General features: G+C 29.9%; 1 protein-coding gene across 1 annotated transcript; it reads right to left on the bottom strand.

Moving 5' to 3' along the window:
• Positions 1-2,009: 2,009 nt before the first annotated feature.
• LOC107455361 (arginine kinase) lies at positions 2,010-24,136 on the bottom strand. The gene is made up of 4 exons (XM_071185795.1): positions 23,866-24,136; positions 10,347-10,606; positions 4,926-5,109; positions 2,010-2,467 (listed from the first exon to the last, which is right to left on the bottom strand). Exons 1-4 carry the CDS (start codon positions 24,119-24,121, stop codon positions 2,322-2,324), a joined length of 846 nt encoding a protein of 281 aa, XP_071041896.1. The 5' UTR covers positions 24,122-24,136; the 3' UTR covers positions 2,010-2,321.
• Between the last annotated feature and the right edge of the window lie 962 nt (positions 24,137-25,098).

The following is a 25,098-nucleotide window of genomic DNA, read 5'->3' as shown; positions in this document are numbered from 1 at the left end:
ATTTACGTCGCACTAGAGCTGCACAATGGGCTATTGGCGACGGTCTGGGAATCACCCCTGAGGATGATACGAAGAAATGCCATCACAATTTTGATCCTCTGCAGAGGGGATGGCTCCCCCGCTTCGGTAGCCCAACGACCTGCGCGAAGTCGAGCACTTTACGGTAGCACAGTTTAACGAGGACCAATACCACACACCCTCGGTCCCTACGCAGACTGATCCAAGTGGGTCACCCACCCACACACTGACCGCAGCCAGTGATGCTTGACTTCGGTGATTTGCTGAGAACCGTGTCTTAATGACCCAAATTCTGCAAATTTTTGTTTTTAGTTCTCTACCGCTTTTTTAAATACTGTGCCTTGTCCGGAGTAGTTGGTATCTCTGCATTAACTCCGTTTTTTGCTCTGAAAGAATAAAATCAAATGAATTTCTGCTCTAAAAAATATCAAATACCGATTACAGCTTTTCCAACTACCGATTGCAGAATAAAGTGGTTGTTAAATATTAACATGTAAAAATTTTAAAATCCGGACTGTTATGTTTCTTCAGAGACTCCAACAGAGTTCCGAGAGTTAAATTTAACTCATAATTCCTGGTTATTATTAAATAGGATACTTAAGTTTGGCACGTATTACCTTTGTCAGAGTATTTAGGTGAAAGTTGACTCTTTAATAACATTTCCTACGTGGAAAAAATTTGAAGAATTTTGAGGAAGGCATATCTTAATTTCTAACATTAGGGCAGATTAGATCTCCCCCCCCCCAATATATAGTTTAAAAGTTTTTTTAAACTATTCTGTGTAAAAACAATTTCTCCAATAAAATTAGTTATATATATACCAAATTGTACGGCCGTTAGGAAGATGTTTTCTCAATGATAACAATTTTAATGTTTAAACGTGTAAATCCTAATTTTATTAGTTAAATTTTAAATTGTTTTTCCTGCCATTAAAAATTAATAATTCAAACATATCTATGTAAAATAAATTAACTGGGCAATTATTGAGAAATCATTATTAAAGCACTGGCACTGTGGGCAAAGTAACTTGACTTTAAGAAAAGTTTTAGCAATTTTGTGTATTATTAATACTACCACTTCGTAAAATCTTTCAGAATGACTAACACTACTACAACGTATAAGTTGGCGAATGTAATGAATTTGTTTTTGCTTGTAATTTAATTCCAATATATTGCACATTATTTTATTTAATAACCAGCGTTTGGCAGCCGATCCAATTCTGAGTTAACGACTATAAAAATGTTAAATTCCGTAGCCTTGTAATTTTGAACACAATCCAGAGGACAAGAAAACTCCTGGATCAAGTATTGAGACAAACTAGCCTTCGCGGAGGACTTTTTGATGGAACTAACCTTCATTTGTGTTACATGGAGAGGAAAATCACGAAAACTTCTACGGTTAATGCGACGCCTAAGGGATTCTAACTCTTTGATCGGTCTACCACTGAGGGTATTTTATGTCAGCACTGTGGTCGGTGTGAGACGGAAGCAGAATTCGTTTCGGCCAGCCAAACGCTGGGATTCGAACCTGGGTACCCTCATTGGGAGAGATGAGCGCTCTATCTTTTAAACCACCGCAGCTCAATGGACAATATAACTTAAATTAGTTCTAAGTATACTTTTAAGCAAACACTGAACGAATAAAATAAAGTATTATGTTACTCCCCCCAAAGGAGTAAGTTGATAACAAAATAGTTCGATTGCTATTTTTTTTTTTTTTTTACATTCGATCACGACTACCACAAACCCGCATATAATTTATTTCACTTAATTATTGTTTTATATATTTATTTGGTTGCTCTATAAATAATTTTGGTTAGTTAACATTTTAAAAAATATATTCTAGTTTAATTTTTTTTAGTCCATGTAATAAAGAGTTCAAATAATAAAACAAAAAAAAACTCTTTCCGTTTGTTTTGCTTATTGACAAGGCTGCTGAGCGTTTAATGGCGTCGTGCGTATTATAATAATAGTGAATAAACAAACCACATGTATTGGAATAAAATTTATTTAATTTTATAAGATTATAGATAAGATATCACGAATCAGTGGTCTAATAAATCATTGTGCAAACACTTTGCTGGATGAAGGTTCGTTTAGTGATATATATTATTTTTTTATCTGTGGGTCAGTCCAAAGTAATACCTCATTTTAAATTTCTTCTGCGACGTTCTCTCTTTCCAAATTATGAACTAAAGCCAACTGCATGGATGAACACCAAGAAAGATCTGAGTAGAAAATGAATGAGCCCTAACAAAGAGTCCATGTAGCGAGGCATGATGATAGAGACTAAATTGAGCTGCTTTATGCTGCAGCTTTTTCCATCTTGATCATTTCCAAGATACCATCTTGCATTTCCTTGACAGCCTGGTACTCAGTCAAACCCATACGCCTCTTGTTGGAGATATCATAGACTCCACCTTCACTCTCAGTGTGCTCACCTCGAGTTCCTGAAATTCATAGATTGGATTTAATGCAAGAATGGAAATTTAAAAAAATTAGTACTAAACCATGTTACTGTACATGGTTTAGTGCGCATTAGAAGGGCTGGCAGATGAAATGTGTAAGGGACATTTTTTCAGAATGACTTCAATTATAGATAAGAAGAAAAAAGTGGTATCTAAAGTATTTTGTTATGGATTTATAAGATGGCGGGCTAACAAATCGGAGTCTCTTATAAAAAATTAAATAATGGTAGCATATTTACTTTAAACTATCAAATAAAAGTTTTAATTTACCTTAATGCTAATAAAACACTAAACTTCCACCTCTCACTTTAAACTAAAAATAACGCCGCAACCATTTTTAGAACTTACTATTATTATTAATCTTGTTTTAACTACTGTCTTAGTTAAAATATCTAATTTTGTCCAGAAAATAAACGAAAAATGTCATTAGTATTATTTGGAAAAGCATTTTTCGACAATTTTTTTTGGGGGGGGTGATTTGAATATATTTAATAAAGAATAATCTAAAATAGTATTTCTTACTCTGCATTATTAGAAATTATTTTTACACATATTTTTTAAGTTTTAAAACTTGCTGATTTATGTTCTGAAAGACAAATGGAAAAGCGAAATTTGAACAATGGAAACTAGATTACCTTATACGAACCCATGAATTTTGTAATGCTGATTGTTTTTTTATTATATTCAAGAAAGTCAGTTTTTAAAGTTTTTTTCCCCCTTTACCACATACCAATAATACAGGTAAGTTTTTATTATTTTTCAATAATAACAGAACTTATTTATATATAAAAATAATATTTATTAATGATTATTAAAAAAATCTTGCTATTCAGCCGAAAATTCGGCTATTTATCCAAATCACTGTTCGTTAATACTCTTCAACGTATAATATCCATACATATAATAAAATAGTAATTTGAAAACATAATTAGGAATAAAAGTAATTTATTTTTGTTGCTTTAAACTAAAGAGATGGATAATGGAATGGAGAGAAATGTCTGTGTTATTATATGCAAGCATTACTTTTTTCATAAAGCATTTTATAACGCAAGCATTACTTGTTTCACTTAATAAACAGTGCATTGGGGCCGAGATAGCCTGGTTGGCAGGGCAGTGGAATCACGTTCGTGAGAATGGGAGTTCGAATCCAGCTGGCCGAAGATTCCCCGTGTCGTAAATGCTGACTGGTTTACGTTAAATTTGTCGGATCACAAAGTTATCCATGTTCCCATAAAGATCGTTCTCTGGTTCAGGTTAAAATAACGATCTGTGGATGAATGAATGGATCCGCCCTGTTAAATGGGTGTGACGTATGGGTGAGGCAGAAGTCGAAGTCTTGGCCATAGATGGCGCCACTGGAAATATAAACAATCGCACCCCCTCTGCCTTAATGGCCGACGACAACAACAACTAAACATTGCAAGTCAAAAGTGAACACGTTATCCGTACTGCCCGACCTACAATAATGGGAGTCGTGGTTCGATGCTACAGAAAGATTATTAGATCCTATAGTAGCTGGTAATCTCTGTGAAATAAATAACTTCAAGAAACTGACGCGAAAAGATATATTTGATGCGGAAAAACTGTACCGATGTATTTATTTAATTATTCTTTGACAAAGATAAATATTTTATAAAATTTAAGTTAAATGTAGCAGTAGAAATGATATAAAAGACGCATTGTGATGATCGTCCTTTATCCGTATTTTTTAAATTCTTGCAAAAAAGTATGCACATTAGAGATGACAAACTAATATTTAAGAGAACAAAAACAATATTAAAATCTTATGAAACCCAACCAGTTTTCATCATGCAGTCAAACTGGTTTTGACTTTTGTCAGTTCACTTTATTCACTAGTAATTCGGTAGATTTTGATAGTGTGTTTATTACTTCTTACTCATTTTAATATTAATTTGCCATTCCTACAGTTTATACTTTTTTTACTTTACTTTAGACATGGTTTTGAATGGGAAACGTTAAAGGTTGTTGTATGTCAAAGGTTGGGTACATGGACAACATGTTTTTTCTTATTGAATCTAAGATCTACTTTTAACATGTTTTAAGTTACTTCAAAAGTTTTAGCTTAGACTTAAATTACGCGTATGAAGGACATGCATTCTGGTAGCACAATTGGTGAAGGCGTGGCTCACACTGCTGGTGGAGAGCCGGAGGTCGTGAGTTCGATCCTTACAACTGACCAAACAACTGGCGTGTATTTGCACGCTAAATCTAGTGACGTGGAAGTTTGGATACTTAGGTGTACCAGCTCATGCGCTGTTCCTGTCGTCTGACCGAGGTCAAAATTACGTAGCATTCCTACCAGGACTGTTAAAAGATTTGAAGTATGTTAGTTACTTCACTATGGATAGGGTGATGTGTCATTGAGGGATAACTAAGAAAATTAAGAGTCTTAAAAATTTTGTTTGATTGATTTCATTACCTCTGACTTGGAGGTTGAATTTGGCGGCAATGTCTTCTAGAACCTTCTTGTCCTTGGCAAGTTTTGGCAGAGCAATGTGCACTGATGCTCGGATGGTTGTTCCCAAATTGGTTGGGCAGAAAGTAAGGTAACCCAAGCGGTCATCTCGGGAGAATGGCAGTTTGGATTCAATGATGTTGACGGCCTAAAACAAAAACAACTTTTTAACTTGGTGTGTTTTAAAATTATTTTTAAAAACATTATTTTTCACAAAAGCGTATTTTCTCTCTTGAATGAAACAACAGTGTATTCTAAATTGAAATTGAATAATTAGAATTAATAAAATAAATATTCCTCTAATTGGAAATTATAACAGGAAAACAGTTAAGGGTACAAACACAATTTTTGCTACCAATTAATATGACAAAAGAAATAAATTTCTTCTCCCATAGTTTCTGCTTTTAATTCAAATTTTTTTCAAGAAATAGCGTTTAAGTTCTACTATACTTTTTCGGTTGCACTTAGATGGATAAAAAATTTCTTTTTCTTTTTTCATCACGCAATTGTGGCTGATGGTAGAAATTTTGAAAATATCTTACTACAAATAAATTCCTTGAAACATTTCGAAAACTTTTATTATTATTTTTATTTGTTTCTGTTTGATGTACTGTTTGCGGGCAGTGCTATCTGGTGAAATATTTTTGAACTAAAACAAGCATTCTGGGTAAAATCGTTATACCCTGCCACATACATTTCTTGCAAAAAATTTTAACCTAAGACGTTATAAATAAATAAAAACCCTGAGCCTAATTTAGGATACCCTTTATATACTACCTACGATAGCATGAATGAAATGCTTCATATGACTAAAATTTTCATCCGAAAACAATCGTGTCGGAAAATGTTTCAGCATTTTTGTGAATTATGAACTTGCCTGCTGCTCCAGTTTTTACAATAAAATTTTAAAAAAGCGGTAAAAAACCATAAATTAAAATTTGCAAAATTTTGATTCCTTTTTCTAATTTTTTAAAAGTTAACCATGGAATAACAGTTATAAAGTGGCGTTTTATATAAGCATTTAAATTCTTAAGAAGTAGTGATGCTAGGGAAAACCCTTTAAATGGAATAAACCTAGACTCATACATTAAAACATAAATTTTGCTACCATTAGAAAATATAAGCGCACATGGCGGAATAGATTGACATATCTGGATCTATTACTCTGGGGAACAAAATTTTGTTCTATATATGGGTCATTCTCACAAAAACAGTCATTTTCATGTCCCCAGTATATTTTATGTTTGTTTTACAGCTTACGAAAAAAAAAAATTCAGGGAAAGTGTCCTTCGGAATGCAAGCTAACAAAAGAATGAAAATAAAATTATCAATTTTTATTTTTTATTTATTTTAGGTAATTAAAATATACCAATATGTCATTCCCTCACTTGTCCCCACTGCTGATTTAAAAGAAGAAAAAAATTGTTTCTGAAATAAAAAATTTTTTTTTACAAATTTGTGTTTTTTATTTGAGAATATTGAAATATAGAATTCAGAAAATAAATTTTAAATTTAATTTCTGATAAAAATATTAACACAGCACTATTTTAAACTTTGTCCCCAGTGTTTCGCGTCATTCCCTCACAACAATGTTCTTATCACCTGCAATCATCTTAGAATAAAAATATTTTAATAAAAACTTCAGAAGTTAACAACTGGCATCATAGAACAAAATTGCAGTATGTTTCCATCTTCAACTTAAAGAAGCTTTGCTGTGGAATAAATTTGAATGAATCAAACCAGGTAAAANACATAGAACACACAGAGAGAGAAAGTAACATCCATGCCTAGCCCGGGATTCGAACCCAGGACCTTTCTGATGTAAGGACAGTTCCCTGCCCCCACCACAGGCCGGTCGGCAACTCAGGATTTGAAATCAATTTAAGACCTGAACTCAAATAATCATTTAAGGAATTATTATTTCAGGAAAATTTTCGTGTTAATAGTCTTCGAGTTAACAAAACTTTTAACAAAATTTAACATAATCTTTGGAAAAAGAGAAATGCATAATTAAATTTTAAAAAGAGTTAGATAAATGTGCATTTATAAAAATTTGAACAATTACTTTATATTCATTTTTATATAATTGTGTGCAGATTTTTTTTGGTAAAACTTTGTTTCTTCCAACAAAATACTCTTAAAGTTTCTTTAGTGCAGAAAATATTTAAGCTTCAATGACCTAAGAACTGGATCATTAAATTTGAAACTTAGATAAAACTCATAGCTAAATACTACGAAGTAAAATTGCAAGTACTACTTTGCATGAAAAAAAAAACATGGATTTTCTGCAGATTTGTTCACTCTTTAATAGATCAGCTTTCCTTTTAACAAAATAATGGAATGAATATGCTTTATTACTTTAACCCATTAATTTGGAGTAGTGAAAATTTTATTGTTTGCTTTTATTAATATTCTTTTTTAAAACTATTCTCTTCATTAGAGAAATTTTTATTACATTTATATGCTTTATTTGATGTAGTTTTCTTCAAACAATGACTAGTCATCAAAATTGAATTAAAATATAAACTTTGCTTGGGCAATAAGGAATTATTCACAAACTGAGGTAATTATTTTAACCTCTACAAAAATAAAATTAGTTAGCCTTTTTAATAACTACCACTTTATTTTTCAAAATTAATTGATTAACAATTTTTATAGCGCTATTTTTAGATTGTCATTTTGGTGCTATTATAAACTAATTAACAGTGCAAGTAAACCTTGCATGAGGAAGAAACATATATTTTTTACTCATTTGGTTATGGTCTTTTATTGATGGCGGAATGAAAAATATTTTTTACTTTAACATATTAATTTGTTTGCTTTATTAATCTTTTTCTTTAAAACTCTTCTCTTCCTAAAAAAAAAGGATTTCAGAGATGCCAACTTGCTCCGGACAGCAAATATATATTTTAAAGTGGTATTTTATTAATTGTGATTCTTGGTTTAATAAATTCAACTTAGTAAATTTTTATCCACCACTATTTCGAAATGATTCGTGGGCTTATATAATTCACCACTTTATAGTACTTGTGACGTGCGATACCTTTCAAAAAGCAAGCAAAAATAGTCAAATATTTGTAGTTATCTACCGTTTTACTAATTATTTTGGCTTGTCCGAAGCAGTTGGCATCTCTGGCGGAGATTCCCTTGAGTAGAGTTGTACTTATTATTTCTTTTCTTAAATTTAAAAATATATATATTTTAAAATTGAACTTATAGTGGTAGACAAGTGAATAAGACAAACCAATCAAATTCATAAATTAAAAAAATTTTTAGACATATATTTGCTACCACTTTCTTATTTTCACTGGATTTTCTATTAAGTGGTCAGATCGGACTACCTGTAAGATACCGTATGAAGGCTTTCGGTTGTAGGAGGAGTCGGAAAAGCTCAGCAAAGGCTGTTAAAAGCTAGGAAGTTTAAAATTTTCGAGTATAATTTTTCCCATACAACATCAACCCTTGAATTTAGGAATAATCCAGTAATTAAAAAATTTTACACTAAATAACTGATTAGGTAATAATTTTTTTTCTTGATTCCGGTGACCTACAAGATACTTCTAGAGCAAATATAAATGTTCTGTAAGCTTTGAATTTTAATTTCTAAAGCGTAGGACAGTGTCGATTAAAATATATTATAAATAGGTTAAAAAAAGCTGGCTTCTCGATATGGCGAAGTTGATGCGTATATCGACTGTAACACTTCGCATCGTGCATTTTCTAACGCTAGTCCGACGGAAAAGGTAAAATCGGGGATCCACTGAATTTATTTAGATTTTTAAGACACCAAAAGTAGAATAATACAATCGAGTGTTTTGGAAAGAATGAGTTTCTTTCCTAAAGAAGTTATTTAAAATTTAATAAACTTCCTTAATTTTAGCTTCTCATTACAAGTTTTCATTGCAACTAAATATGTTTTAAGTTTATTAGTCTTCAGATTTAGGTTTATATAAGTTCCCAAAATCAGTGGTAAGATACATGAGGTACCCTCTCAAGGAATCAAAAATATTTTGCAATAATTAATTTATAAGTGCATGAAAGAGTCTCCTGAGTTCTGTGAATATAGTTTTGTTATACTTGTGTTCATCATAAGCCGATTTTTGATTATTAACTTTCATTAGAGTTTTAGAAATGCATGGTGATTCAAAATTGTCTAATGTCTAATAACATTGCAGTTTAGTTTGTTTTGTTTCCTTAGCGTCTCTTTAGTCATCCATTGCTAAAATTGTAAACAGCAATATTGCTTTATATGTGTCTTGCGTTTTATTTTACTAAGCTCAAAAATCGAATTGCTTTCATACAATTTAGAACCCGATAAATTGATGTGGTTATTGTCTGCTTGTGGTATAGCCAATATGTACAATGTAGAAGGTTATTAGACTGAATATAGGATCAAACTCACACCATCTACTCTCAACTGGAAAAGCGAATCATCATCATTACTCAAAATAATAGCGAACCAGGAGCGATTTAGATGCTTTTTCTTGTTGGTTTAATTGTAGCTTTTTGGTTAAAGTTGTAAATGACACGTGAGAGTTAGGTTTGCAAAGACGTTCGTGAGTACAATTCAGGCAGCCAACTAAACAATCGCCGTGTATATGCAGTCATAGCTGCCAACTTGTATGGTCTTAGATCTTTTTCAAAGTAAGAGTTTAACCTTTTCGTGACGGCCGAGTCATAAATGTATTCGCGGGGAATCAGAATGGTAAAATATGAAAAGTGGTAGCTTAAGTCTGCCCACAAATAAACTGTAATAAAAATAGTTAGGCTACCAGTTTTATCCATTTTACCCTGATTGTCGCCACATTGAGAATGCATATTTGACTCGCCCGTCTCGAAGAGGTTAAAAATACTTAAGGTGTTACGAATTTTCCTGAACTTAAGCTACTTAGCAAATACTTAAAAGCATAGTTATCTTTACCATATATTTTTATCATAATATAGTCATCATATATTACCAAAGTCATCATATATTATCAAAGTCACCATATATTTTTATCATGCTACAGTTAGCAAGGTGTATGTTAATCTGCTGAGATTGAAAGACCTATCATTGTTTGTGGTGTAGAAGTTTGAAGAAAAAAGTCCCAGCTATGGAGCTGTCCCTGTAGTCTGATCAGGATCATAATTACGTGGTATTCCTACCATAGCCTACCATGGCCGTTAGTGATGATTCGAGGAAAATACTGACCATGCATGCATTACCAATGACAGTCTACTATCATTATCTGATAATGATCTAACTTGTAAACTACCACAATTTAGATCACAATTTAGATGAGATAATGGTAGTAAACTGACGATCTCCACACCACACTCCCCATACACTTAAGAAAGTGGAAGCTATTTCATTTGTTGCTGAAATAAAATCATGAGATAACTTACAGCTTCAGTCAAGCAGGGGTTGAAAGCGTATCCCTTCAAGCTGCGTCCACATCGGACTCGGGTGGAAACGACGTATTCACCAGTGGGGTCAACATTGACTAGGGTGTTAATGTCTCCAAAATCAGTTGGTGGATGTTTGTCGGTTGGCTTGAAACCTTCATGGTAGTCCTCGATGATTGGATTAAAAATAGGGGCGAAAAGGGTATAGGCCTCGGCATCGGGGGCATAGATACCGACTCCACTGTCCAAGTTTTCAACACCTGAAAGCGAGAACATTTAAAATTATTGGGAAGTAATCCTAATGATTCTCTTAATTTAAAACAGATAAAACACGAGCGTGTGATTTTTATACAGTTTTTCTCACAAAATAACATACTCTTTTATTTTATTTTGAAGTCTTAAAACTTTCAAAAGTATACATTTTTTTAATAAAGTTGCATATGCAGGAGCAACTCTGCATATGCAACAGGAGCTCTGTAACAGGAGTCTTACAGGAGCTCTGTAAGTGCTGTACATATAACAGCACTTACAGAGATGCCAACTTGCTACAGACAGCAAATATATATTTTAAAATGGTTGTTTATCAATTGTGATTCTTGGTTTAATAAATTCAATTTAATAGATTTTTATCCACCACTATTTCTAAGTAATTCGTAGGCTTATATAATTCACCACTTCACATTTGCAAAATTAACTTAGTAGTTATTTAGTTTTTTTTAATTATTTTTGCGTGCCTTGAGCTGTTGCCATCTCTACACTTAGAAAGCATTGTAATTATATACCACAAGAAAAGAAATGGAAATATGAGATATATATTTATAAAATATTCTAGTATTTTATTTTTCAATACTCGAACTAAGTAACTAAAGCCTTCAAAATCTGACACTCTGACATCAATTGACATTCTGCGTTTGTTCTTTCTATTATTGCTCATCGGAAACAGTTTTTTTTTATCGCTTGTTTCATTTGAGATAACCATTTCGGATAATGAATCGAAGTACTGTCGGTACATTCCTATTTATTATTGATGTGATGTTTACTCAAAATTTTGTCTAAATTACGAAAGCGTCAAATTGACGCATATCCGTAGAGATAGGTATACCACAAAGAGAATTTCAATATTTCAACGCTTTTGAAGAAAATAGACTTCAATATATATTTACCCCGATCAATGGATAAAAGTCATTACAAGAGATAAAATAAAAATGCAAACGGNTTGGTTTCGGCCTCAACGTAATCAGACATTAGCTTATTATTGTAAAAATTCAGTTTAATCTAATACTTGTAAGAAAATTAGCAAGTATAAGATTCTTGAAAATTATACATAAAAACTTTATGTTATTTAAATTTGAAATTTATTCAGTGATACTAAAAAATGGAATAAATCCCTAAACAGTTCAGCCAATAACTGTTAAAAAAATTCTTTATTTTTTATTCTTTGTTGTGTTCTTTCAATTGAGCTTTTTCGCTCGAAACAAGTTTAGAAATATTTTAGAAAATGGTCTCAGTGATTTCCCTCCATTTACTTTCTTTTTTAAATATAAAGAGAACACTTAGATTAAAAATATTCCGCAGATATGTTACAGTTATATTCTGCAGATGGGACAACACAGATGATTCGAAAGTTCATATAAAACACCACTTTAGTCCATCTGTTACGGGGGCCTTCCTGTCCGAGCGGTATCACCCGTCAAACGCGCTGTTAAGCATGTAGGTGGCGGGTTCGAATCCCGCCTTAACCGTGGATGCATTTTTTGTGACGTTCTTCTACTTGAAAAGGTTTATAAGCATTAATTGAGCACACATGTATGTAGTACCAATAAGTAAATAAATACTATCTGTTAAGTGCTATGGCTTCTAAAATATTGGCCAAATTACCGAAGTTCTTTAAGTTCATAAACATTCATACTACTGTATAAAATGTTTTGGAAAACGCGCAGTAGTTTGTAGCCCTGCTTTCCCCCCAGTATTTGAAGTTTTGGCAAAATATTTATTTTCAACGATAGTAAGGGCTGGGATAACCTGGTCGATAGGGCGCTGGGCCCATGTCCGAGAGTTCATTGGTTCGATCCGAGCCGGCCGAAGACTCCCCGTATAGTAAATGGTGACTGATGCACGTTAAATCTGTCGAGTCGCAAAGTCCTCCACATTCCCATAACAAATCAATACCTATGGGAGTACTGGATTGGAGACCGATCGTTCTCTGATCCAGGTCAAAATTACGATCTGTGAATGAATGAATGGATATATGAATGGGTCCGCTCTATAAACGGGTGTGACGGTAGTCAAACTCTTGGCCATAGATGGCGCCACTGGAAAACAAGAACAATCGTACCTCTTTGCCTAAACAGGCATAAGTCAACTACAACAAAACGAGTAATCTCAATTGTTCCACTTTCAGCAAAAGATTTAATACATTGGTGAATAATTAAAGACTACATTACTTAAAAATTGTTTCGTTAATTTTGCTTCATAGTTTAAGAAGCTCACTACGAATTGCAAAATCAGAAAAGGCAGTGATACGACATGCGTCTAAAATATAAAGAGGAAGAAGAAATTTAATAAATTTTTATTTACTTGATCATTCAGTCATACTACCATGATTTATATCGCAAATTTTTTATGCTTAAAGCGAAAATATTCGCATTTCATATGCGAGAAAAATTGCTAATTTTAACTTCTGCTGATAAAGTTTAATTAGTGAATTTTAATCTGTGCTTTTATTTATTAAATCCGACTTTTTTGCAGTTTTAGGCGCACGTGGTATCCTATAATATGGCATTTTATCCAAATTTCTTAATTTATTTGTCTATTATCAGGACTTATTCATCATCATCAAAATATATCTGGGCACCTGGGGCCGTTAGCGCCTTTTCCCCATTCATCTTGAATTGTGATCTTTAAGGTGGGTCTTTCTGGTAATTGGAATGCAATTGGAGCAAAAGAAAATTAAATATTTTGTATTTTAGTTAAAATTACGTCACTACAAAAATGAGCTGCCATCGACCTGTGGTTTATGTCTTCTCTTAAGTTTTCAAAAGTAAAAAATTCATTGAATCCTGCGGTGTCACAATTTATGGTCTTTTCAGAAAATCTGAGATTTAGCTTCGCAATATGATGATCTAAAAAATCTATGTTGAGGTCGCGAAGAATGTTTTTATTTCGGATAAACCATCTTGCTTCTGTTATTTTAGGACTCATTATTAATCCAAATTTAAATAATTATACGATACTTTTAAGATATTTTATGGTAGAAAGAATTATTTTGTTAATTAGATTATTTTGTAAATTAGATCCACTTAACCCGTTTTGCCCCGAATTTATATATTGAAATGACACAAAAAGTGGTTTTATGGAAAAAGTGGTACAATATATTATCGAAATTAATTGGTTTTTCCACTGTTAGAGCATTCAAAAAGTCTTTGATAGATTGAAAAGTACTTGCTCCTTATAATTCTAGATCTAATCAGAAATAACTAAATCATCGTATCTGAGAATGTTTTACACCCAGAAAAATGAAAATACTGAAAAAAGATTTCCCATCACAATGAATGTCTTTGAAAAAAAGGAACTGTCCTAAATATATGACGCTAAGGGTTACCCGGTTAATTTGCGCAATTCTTTACCATCTAGGTTTATATTAAATTTTGAAACATTCTGTAACTACCAATGTTTAATAGCAGTTACAATATAATGTAAACATTGCCCATTTAAACAATTTATAGTTCATGAATTAAATTTACATTCATATATATATATTAATTATAAATAAATAGCGGTAGTCAAAGCTTCCAAGTCAAAGTTTTCCACTCCCACATGTCAAAAATACAAAGCCTTATATGATACCTTTGTTGTTATCCTCTAGTGGTGAAATTCGTTAAGAATTTGCAAAAATGTCCCTTAATCCTCAAGTTTTACTTTTGCTACCACTTTATAAAAACTTTTTCAGAAAGCGGAGCATTTGGTATCCATACCTGACTGATTTTATGCATTTGCGATGAAATTTTATTTCTATGTTTAAAGTGGTAGTAAAATATAGGCTTTCTATATATTCCTTGCATTTATAAACTTAATTTACAACCGTTACACCGTTTAAAAAGTAAGTACAATTAGTCAAATATTTGCAACTTTTAGTTTGTAGTTGTTTACCGCTTTTTGAATTATTATGGCCCGTCCGGAGCAGTTGGCATCTCTGAAATTACAGCGTATGTTTCTGTCTAAAATTGTAATTTAAATTATATTTTAATACTACTGGGGAAAATCATCCTTGAAGGGATTAAAAGCTGGCAGGTATGGGTATACCAGAGATGCCAACTGCACCGGACACGCCAAAATAATTTAAAAAAACGGTAAATAACTACGAACTAAATTTTTCAAATAATTGACTATTTTTGCTCGCTTTTTAAAAGACATAGCATGACATAACTACTATAAAGTGGTTAATTATATAAAACTATGAATTATTTAGAAATAGTGGTGGATAAAAATCTACTAATTTAAATTTATTAAACCAAAAATCACAATTGATAAACTACCACTTTAATATATTTATTTGCTGTCCGGAGCAAGTTGGCATCTCTGGTATACCACAAACAATCCCTCGCTTATATATTTTATTGCGATTAATAATCGTGGTAGACATGAGTATTTTAATCTTTCGTAATACATGCTAGCAAAGAAATTACTTTAAAGGCAAATTTATTTCATTCTTGGTAAGGCTGCATGTAGAGAATTTTTTTCGCCTCGTCCAATCAAAAGAAAGTTTTTTTAATTTTTGAAATTTTTTTCTCAAGTTTTAAAAAGGTTTTAACAAAGTTAGCATTTACCAATCTTTAAATTTGACTAAAAAACTCAATATATTGTAATCATCCATTATCTTTTATATGGTTGAAATATCTGCTGTTTAAAAAAAAAATGAATTATTGAATCAGAATACCGATGAACGTACATAAATCTTACATTTTACAACTTGAATTCCAGGGAAGGGAAAAGATAAAAGTCAGGTCAATTAATATAATTCTTTTTGACTAAACTGTTAAGTTCTAGACTAATCTCATTTACCGCTGATAATTGAATTGGAAGAAACACGCTGTCATTTTGAAACAATGGGATAAATATATCTAATTAGATGAGTCGAAAGATTAATAATTAAGAGTTGTGTAATAGTTGACATCTCCGCAGTAGTAAGTAAAAATGATTAAGACATATGAATCGAACCAATTGGATTGAAGGTTGCAGTAGCCTCTACGTTATTTTTACTTTGTAAATCACAAACTATTTCAATATACATATTTCCGAACTATATTGCCCTTTTTTTAATATAAATTTGTGAAAAAAAGTATGATTTCAAAGAATTTTTTGCACATTTTCCAATATTGCATTCAAAAAATAGATTTTCTAGTGTTTAAAAGTACTTTTTAAAAGCATTTTTTAAAATTTTAAAGAGTTTTTTTCACCACTTCCCATAAATAATTAAGACTAATATACATAAGATACGCAATGTTCGATTTACGCTCTAAAAAATATTTCTAAACTTTCTTTTTCTAATTCCACTGTCCAAAATGATTTTCGCAATTTTAGTGAATTTAACCCTTTCGGAGGCCGTGGGAAGTATACTTCCCACCACTTTTAATATAGGTTTCCATTTGTTAATAACTTCAGCTTTCTTGAAGTGCGTTTGAATAAACTTGGTAACCATTTGTTAGTTTAAAAAAAAACGTATAAAAGTTATAAAATACATTATTATTTTTGAAGTTTATAGCATTTATAAAATTTATTTTATAAATAATGAAAAATAAAAGTCAATAAGTAATATATGGTCGTGTTAAATATATTTACCACCAAAAAAATTGCCTTTTTATAAACTAAATGGGGTTTTTTCTTTCTAATATCAACTATAATTCTTAAAACAATTTTAATTCAAAAAATACTTTAATTTAGCATTACTAGAAATAAATGGCCCGTTAAAGGGTTAAGCAAACAATTTTCTAAACAAGTAGAATTTTTTAAAAACCCTTTAATATAACTTAACTAATACAGTGTAACCTCGATTTTAAGTTGCTCGCTACCTGTGTCATTTTCCGTTAGTCCGTGAAAATTGCCTATATTAATAGATAATTATTATAGTTAATTAGAAATGCATAACTGCCAACTTTTAATCCCTTCCATTTTGATTTTTCCCAGTGGTATTAAAATGTAACTATAATTTCAATTTTAAACAAAAAAATATGTTGTAATTGAAAAAGCTTAAGCAGACAAATCGTTTTGATTGATTGATATGAGTGGAAGCGCGAAGCGCTTCTAACCGATTCATCTATACTGTTTTGGCATTTAGACTAGAGGTCATATACAGTTCAAAGTTCTAAGTTAGGGCAGACAAATCTCTCATACTCATATGTGTTGGTTATCTTAGCATCAGCCCCGCTAGGGGCTCCAACTAATTCATCTGAGTGGAAATAAATAATAAATCGCCGAAGCGCAACTGAATGGTGAAAGTTGGGGTTCAGTATCTTTTACTGAGAGAAAATTAAAATGAAGTAGTGAGATTGAACAAACAAGTTTGAGAGAGAGAGAAGAGGTTTTGTGGCAGATTGCCTCGCCTCCCTTCGAGGTATTACCCCGAGCTTCTCAGGTGCACAGTAGCCACATAGCCTCAGAGAAAAGGAGAAATACATAATAAATGCGCAAAATTATTTACAAGTATTTACAGATATTTACAAAATTAACGGGACAAAACTCCGTCGGATAGGAAAAAGGCGGTTGTCGGGCTATATTTTATGTTGTGGCAGACAGATGGTAGTAACACAAACTCATAGATATGTTTAATTTTTTTAAAAATAGTGGTGATCAAAATCATTTAAAAATTAAGTTTATAAAAGAAAAAAATAGTAAATATTTACTACCACCTTAAATATAAAAATAAAATTTTACGCCAAATGCGTAATAGTTGGCAGGTATGAAAATGTTAAATTATCTCGGATATTAAATAACTCTTTTGTTAATGAATCAGGTGTCTTTTTTAAACATGTTAAAGTATATTTTTATGTATTGGTAGAAAAATTCTTTTAATTCTAATTTATCATAATATTAATGCATAACTTTTGATAATACATTGACGCATAACCTTTTTTTAAACTGCGGAAATTCCGTAGTTGTTAAATGGTATGTATGCATTTACCACAGAGTGCCACCCAAAAGTCCTAAAGAATTGTAAAAGGGATTTAGTCGGTTCCAGAATCACAGTTAAAGTTACAAGATTTTCATGTTTTTAATTCTGAATTATGTTGAAATTCCATTTATTCAAATCCATTTATCAAAATTTCCACTTCAGTTCTCTACAAATGGAAAAGTCATTTCGCTCAAATTATGGGCTCGTTTGAATAGTTCACACCGAATTTTGAATAGTTCACACCGAATTCACGAGCTCAAAAAGGTCCATTTAAAATATTTAAGCAGTCGCAAACTACTCATCATAATTTTTCTAATTTCACTACCACTTCAAATTAGATAATATTCAACAAGAATCGATTAAATTTTTATTTATGAAATAAGTTTCCAAATCTTTTTGTGACCAAGAAAAATAATCCGTTTTTAAAAACAAGAAATATGCAGAGATGCCAACTTCCGATTTAAACATAGGGTAGGGAGTACCTAGCCTGAAAGGCCATCTGCTCCTTCACAAACTTCACTTTATTTACAAAAAGTGGGTACCTGGTCCGCGCAAAAGGCAGAAAAAAAAACAGTTTGAGTTTAGCAGTTTATGTCACAAACTTTATAAGTGAACTGCAAACTTCATAGGTCATAGAATTTTTTTTTTCTCAGTGGTAGTAATATTTTAATTTTAAACATTAATATTAAATTGTTTTACCTACCACTTCAAATTAATAATTTGAACTTATTATAAAAGATAAATTAGCAATGTTCGATCGGTAATCTTCGAATGCATAATTCCTAGTTTAATAAATTCGATTAGTAAGCATGGCTGAAAGCCTTTATATAGCAAGACGGAAAAGATGAAAAACCGGTGCGAAAGACATTTTATTATAGCATTTTTTCCGAGAAAAGTAAAATATCTGTAATTATCAAGATTTCAACATAGATATAAATCTGCATCTTTTCCAAGATAAAATAGATGTTGTTGAACAGTTTAAAAAAAGAATAAGTTAACTCCTCCCAAAAATTAGCAATAACTGAAATGGTTTTACTACCAGCCTTTTCACTTTTCCGTCTCGCTTTCACCCCTGTTTGTAAGTTTCTTTCTTACCCCTACTTCTGAATAATACAAAGACTTATATGATACCCGACTGTATTACAGTTAAGCCATGTTCAACCCTTCAAAAAATTAGCAAAATTACCCAAAAATCTGCAAATTTTGGTTTGTAGATCTCTATCTTTTTTTTAATAAAAAAAAATTGTGAAATCCAGAACAGTTGGCATCTCTGAATATATTTTAAAGAATAAATTTTGAAACTACATGAACATTTTTGACGGACCTTTGGGAGTTCCGCCAATTATCGAAAATCGGTACTAGCTTTCTGGACGATCCAAAACAAGTATTGAGATATCAAATTTAAAACACTAAAAATCATACATTAAAACATCATTTCCTTTACTACTAGAAATATCTTTCCCACAATGCCCAGCAAGTTAGCAGGAGTTTTTCGTGAACTGAAACAATTTAAAATTTTATATCAATGACAATGTTTCGCTACCACTTTATGCATTGTGGAGAGATGAGTTGGACGTCGATTACAGTAATCGATTACAATTGTAATTGATTGCAGATAATTACTGCAATGTAATCAATTACTTGTTAACGATTACAGGTAACTGCATTTACAAGCAATCATAATTTTTGATTACATTAGAGAAGGGAAAATGTAATCGACTACATTTCTCAATTACTTTTTATCATGATTACAAATTTTGATTATAACTGTAATCATTATTACAATACTCAGTTACAGTAATCAAAATTATAAAAAGTTGCAATCACGATTACAAGTAAATGATTACTGTAATTGATTGTTGTAACCACGATTACAGCTTTAATCAAAATTATGTTATCTTGTAATCATTGATTACAGTAAATGATTACTGTAATCGATTACATTTTTGCCCAACTCTGGTGGAGAGTTAAGACTTATGAGTTAACATTTATGATCGGGAATTTTTTTTAAAGTGAAGGAAAAAAATTCGATAGTATCATGTTGTACCTTAAACCAGTTATCCTCAATTGAAATTTTTGTCTAAAGGGTGCGACAGAGTTTATCCACAAAATATATAATATTGGCCATCAAAAATCAACACTTCGAAATTTAAAATTTGTGTTTTAATAACTCGCTATTACATTAACTTGTGATAAATAGTTGCTATATAGTAATATCACAACATATATATTTTAAATAAAGTAGTGCTTGTTTTAATTTGAATAACATTTTTAAGTACTTAGACTGCTAAAGATCAATAGAAAAAAATACAATGCATTTCTCTCAAAATTTATAAGTTATTTTATCAATTACATTTTGCATAAAATAAGAAAAACAAGGCCCTAATTATTTCAAAAATACTCAAAAAGCTATAAGATAATCATGAAACTTTTTATCAAAAACCTTATTAAACGAAATTTATATGAGTAATCCTTTAATATAGTCTTTCAAAAGATATCACCATGAATTAAATTATGATGAACATTTTGATTTATTTTATTAATTTAGCTTTCTCAAACGCTATTTTTTACTTAGAATAAGATATATGCTGCATTGTTCTTAGCTGATCCTATTGTAATAATTCGTAGTTGGTTACATCTTTCGAAGAATATATTCTTTAGTGGAAATAATGGTTGAAATTGAAGGCCACCAATTGTTCCTTTTATTAGGAAATACTTCAACAGTCAGTTGCTTAAATCTAGAGCCGGCTATTGTTTAGTTTACACAATACTCTATAAGGCAACAATTTTATTTTAACACAGTTTTCTTCAATAATCTACATTTCAATTTAACTTAAAAAATCATTATCATTATTTTTACACAACTTACCATTAGCTAATTTCTATTTGTTTTGGAAATTTATAATCATTATTTTGATATAGATTTCTAAAATACACGTATCTATTAATTTGCACAATTCTTTACCATCTAGGTTTAAATTAAATTTTGAAACATTCTGTAACTAGTAATGTTTAATAGCAGTTACAATATACAATATAATGTAAATAAAGCATACAATTATAATATATAAATATAATTAAATTTATATTTATATATATATATTAATTATAAATAAATAGTGGTAGTCAAAACTTATTCACTTTTAGTATTCTTTCAGTACTACTATTAGACAACAGTTTTTTGTTGCAAGAATCACCGGGGAAATTTTTTTCCCCTTTTCATGAAAGATCTGAGATAGTTCTGTTTCTCTGATTTCAAATCTGCAATTTATTTTCTTCGACAAGCTACAGTTCTCATACAATTTAGAAGTATATTCAAAACCTGAATTGTTTAAAATTGTTACTTTACTGTTCTGCTACTTAGGAAGTGGTTGGAATAAGACGATAATCTAGAGAGAGGTAAAGTATATGAAGAGAGAGTCAAGCATAGAAGTAAAACGTCCCTACTTCTCTGCTACTTAGGGAGTAGTAGGAATAAGGCGATAATTCACTTCTGCTTATAATGTGATGCGTTAAAGTTATATGTTTTTTTTTGATCTTAAGTGTTATTTTTAAAGAAGTAGAAAAGTATATATGAATATATATATATATATAAGTTCAAAATGAAGTTAAAACAAAGGGAAATTACAGACGTATGAAAAAAGAGGAAAAAAGAAAAATAATAACAAAAATAACAAAAAACTGGAGAAANCGGTACAAAGCTAATTTCAGATTTGAAATCCCCTCTCCCGAATGAGGTAAGACGAGTACTTGTATAAATGCAACAAGAAATTTGTTCCCCAGTTTAATCTATTAAAGTTATTTTATCAATTCAAACTCATATGAGAACGTACATTTGTTCAGAATTTACGAACAAATAAATGAGATTAATCTTTAAATCCATCCTTTTCTAAAAGAGTTTATGAATTATGTTAAAAATAAATTTCAATAAATGATTAATAAATTATTCTACCAAATATTCATTTATTAATTATTTAAAATTAACTCATTTAAAAACTGTTATATACTGTTGTGTTGCTTCCTATAGAAATTCTGTTTTTTATGTATCAAATTATGAACTTATTCATGCAAATAATATTGAAAGTTATATTAATTTCATTAGTATAATTACCTAATTAATGAGAGAAATCAGACGATTTTCCTAAAAAATGTGTTTTCCAACAAATATAACAGTTTATACAATTTAATTATGAATCAAATACTTGCTCAATAAATTAATATTTATAACTGCTATGCTGGAAATTAACATTGAAAGTAATATTTCGTTATTATAATTACTCAATTAATGAGAGAAATTCAACGATTCTCTTAAAAAATGCGTTTTCCAGCAAATGTACCAGTTTAAACAATTTAATTATGAATCAAATACTTGCTCAATAAATTAATATTTATAACTGCTATGCAGGAAATTAACATTGAAAGTAATATTTCGTGATTATAATTACTTAATTAATGAGAGAAGTGCAACGAGTTTCTTAAAAAGTGTGTTTTAAAACAAATGTAACAGCTTATACAATTTAATTATGAATCAAAATACTTGCTCAATAAATTAATATTTATAACTGCTATGCAGGAAATTAACATTGGAAGTAATATTTCGTCATTATAATTACTTAATTAATGAGAGAAATGCAACGATTTTCTTAAAATATACGTTTTCCAACAAATGTAACAGTTTATACAATTTAATTATTAATCAAATACTTGCTCAATAAATTAATATTTATAACTGCTATGCAGGAAATTAACATTGAAAGTAATATTTCGTGATTATAATTGGTGAGAGAAATGCAACGATTTTCTTAAAAAATGTTATTTTCAACAAATGCAAAAGTTTACGCAATTCATTTATAAAGCAAATAACTATAAAATTAATGCATATAACTAATATGCATGAACTAGTTTAAATAGCTTAATTTGTACATATTACTCCATTAAAATGATTTAAATACTAATTTTTTCAAACTTTCACATTTTTGTAATTATTCCTTTTAGGAATTAATATTTAAAATTTTATCAAATATAGGTATTTTAGTAAGTTGGGTTGAAGAAAAATAAGTATAGAATAAATTTAAAATCTAATCAATGAAATAATAACCAATACCAATTATTAATTTCTATTTTAAGTCCTGTAAAGCGTTTTGTTACAAGAAAAGCTAATATTTACTGCTAGCTTCTTTATATTAAAAATTAGTATATGTAAATGAAAAATTTCAATTTTTCAAAATAATTATTAAAATTTAGTTAATATTCAAAAAACTTTTATATTTTTGAAAAGTCGCAATTTGTTATCAGCTAAGTATTATATTTATCTAATTATTATATTTAGTTAAGATAAAAAAAAAACTTTTATATTTTCAAGAAGTCGAAACTATGTAAAAGTATCAGCCAAGTTTTGTATAAAATATAATTATGTATAAAATATATTTTGTATATCAAATATAATTAAATCAACCTTGAAAGATTGATTTAATTATATTTGAATTAAAACAGCGAATAAAAATAGTTGCTTTTAATTTAATTTCATTACTCATCACATCAGTAAGTGAATTTTATTACTCATATCAATATACGTCGAATTTAAATAAATTAACTTAATACACCAAATTTAAATAAATTAACTAGATTTTCCTTATCCGCCAATCTTCTGAAATCTTACTTATCAGAGACAAAATATCTTATCAGTGCAAGAAATATTTTAAAAATTATAAATAAATTTTATAAAAAACAATTTCCAAATAAATAAAAATTTTATAATAGAATAATATTATAAAGCAGTTCTACTATATATTTCTATAAATTTTATAACAGGCCCCTAAAACATAACTTAACTCATTTTTTATCAATAATTTCTCGAATTAAAAACTCTGTTCATTTATGTAGAAGTATACGCGTAGCCAATTTATAAATACGCATAAAAAATCTAATGATAATGTTTCTTTTTTTCTTATACATATTATCATTTTTTAAATAAAAATTTCATCAAGTAATGGTAAAATCCATTTTTTACCTAACGAAAAAAAGATTTAAAAATTTTTTTCATTAATTACTTTTCCGAATTAAAAAATCCGTTTTATAAGTAAAATTTGGATTTTTTTATACGCATATTTGATTAATAAGCATGTTCAGTAATAATAATAATTAATAGAATAATTCCACTCCTGATTCAAATAATTCTAATAAAGCCAACATTTTTACCTCAAGGACGAAGAGGTTACTGAAGAAAAAAATGAACTACTGCACAAATATGGTGAAATTAACTACATGTAAATAAAGTGTGTATTTTGAGACTTAATTACAAATCTAAACTCATAATCAATTCAACATAAAGAAAAAGTAAAATTCGCTTACCGGATTGGATGCAATCTAAAAGTGTGGCACCAAGTGCTGTTTTCTTATCTTTGCAGGCATCAAAAACTTCTTTAGTAAGGTATTTCTTCAGCAAAGACTTGCAGTCGGTAGCGGCCTGAAGCTTCTGAAAGCCGGCTTCCAATTTATCTTTAGTGGCTTGATCAACCATGGCTCCTGACTTAGAAATAAAATACACGAATGAGAAAAGTAACCGAGCTTGCAAGAGCTTCTTCACCAAAGGCAAAGTAGGAATCATTTGGGTTTTATTTATAGAATTTATGGCGAGGGCTTATGGGTAAATTTTCCCAATCAAGTTCGTCACCTGATGTCTTGGAACAATGTGAGAGTATTTTTTTGTTGTTTACTTTATGGTTTAGGCGCCTTTGTCTTAACAACTTAAATTTTAATTCAAATATGCATGGCAGCTTAATGTGCTTATACTATAGATATAATTTTATCATCAATAATTATAGAATGTTTCAGAATTTGATTTGAAAATTATAAGACATCGTATAATAGAATATTTAAGTAATATTTTGTTTATTTACAAATATAAGAAAAGGAGTTCGAAAAATTTATTTTCCTACATAGTTTTTTAAATTCTTTTTTTAATGTTTTTTTCTGATTTACTTCACGGCGAGAAATTAACAGCAAACTTACTTAAAAGAACGATAATTTTAGTAATTTTTGATCTATTTTGTTAAAAATTTTAAAAATTCCTTGCAACCTTAATATGGTGCCACGTTTAACCTAACCAAATTACACCTTCTTAAACTTAATAATATAATTCATACTCGAAATTCGATTCAATTTTACACCTTATTGAGGTTGATATAAATTTGCTCTGTATTATGGTTCAAGTTACCATTATTATGGTTCAACGTTGGACTGATTTTTCTGAGTGTGTCAATTTTATAATAATTTTAATATTATTTTAAAATAATTAAAACTTTTAACGATGGGGAAACTTTTTTAACGTAAAAGAAAGATAAAAACCAATGAAGTTGACATGAAATCTATGAATAAAGCAATTTCGCATTCTCATTCGTGTTTAATGTTACGCTATAACGCAAAAATTGCTTAAAATATTAATTATAATAACTCTTGAATTAATTAATAAATAATAGCTTAGATTCAAGTAATGCTGAGGATCTTAAGGTATTTGTAGTTGATTTCTTTATGTCGTTTTTTTAAAAATAAGATTAAACATTTCACAAAAGAGCTTTCATTTTT

This window comes from Parasteatoda tepidariorum, chromosome 9, assembly GCF_043381705.1.
Source record: "Parasteatoda tepidariorum isolate YZ-2023 chromosome 9, CAS_Ptep_4.0, whole genome shotgun sequence".
In the NCBI taxonomy this organism is placed as follows: Eukaryota; Metazoa; Arthropoda; class Arachnida; order Araneae; family Theridiidae; genus Parasteatoda; species Parasteatoda tepidariorum.
This window is presented reverse-complemented; position numbering and strand designations above follow the sequence as displayed.

What these genes read in the sequence shown, in the direction of transcription:
- LOC107455361 (XM_071185795.1), bottom strand. Translation starts at nt 24,121, where the DNA reads ATGATTCCTACTTTGCCTTTGGTGAAGAAGCTCTTGCAAGCTCGGTTA. An exon ending in ACCCCTGCTTGACTGAAGCT is followed by an intron (nt 5,110 to 10,346) that starts GTAAGTTATCTC and finishes TTTTTGTTTTAG; the next exon opens with GCCGTCAACATCATTGAATC. An exon ending in ATTCAACCTCCAAGTCAGAG is followed by an intron (nt 2,468 to 4,925) that starts GTAATGAAATCA and finishes TATGAATTTCAG; the next exon opens with GAACTCGAGGTGAGCACACT.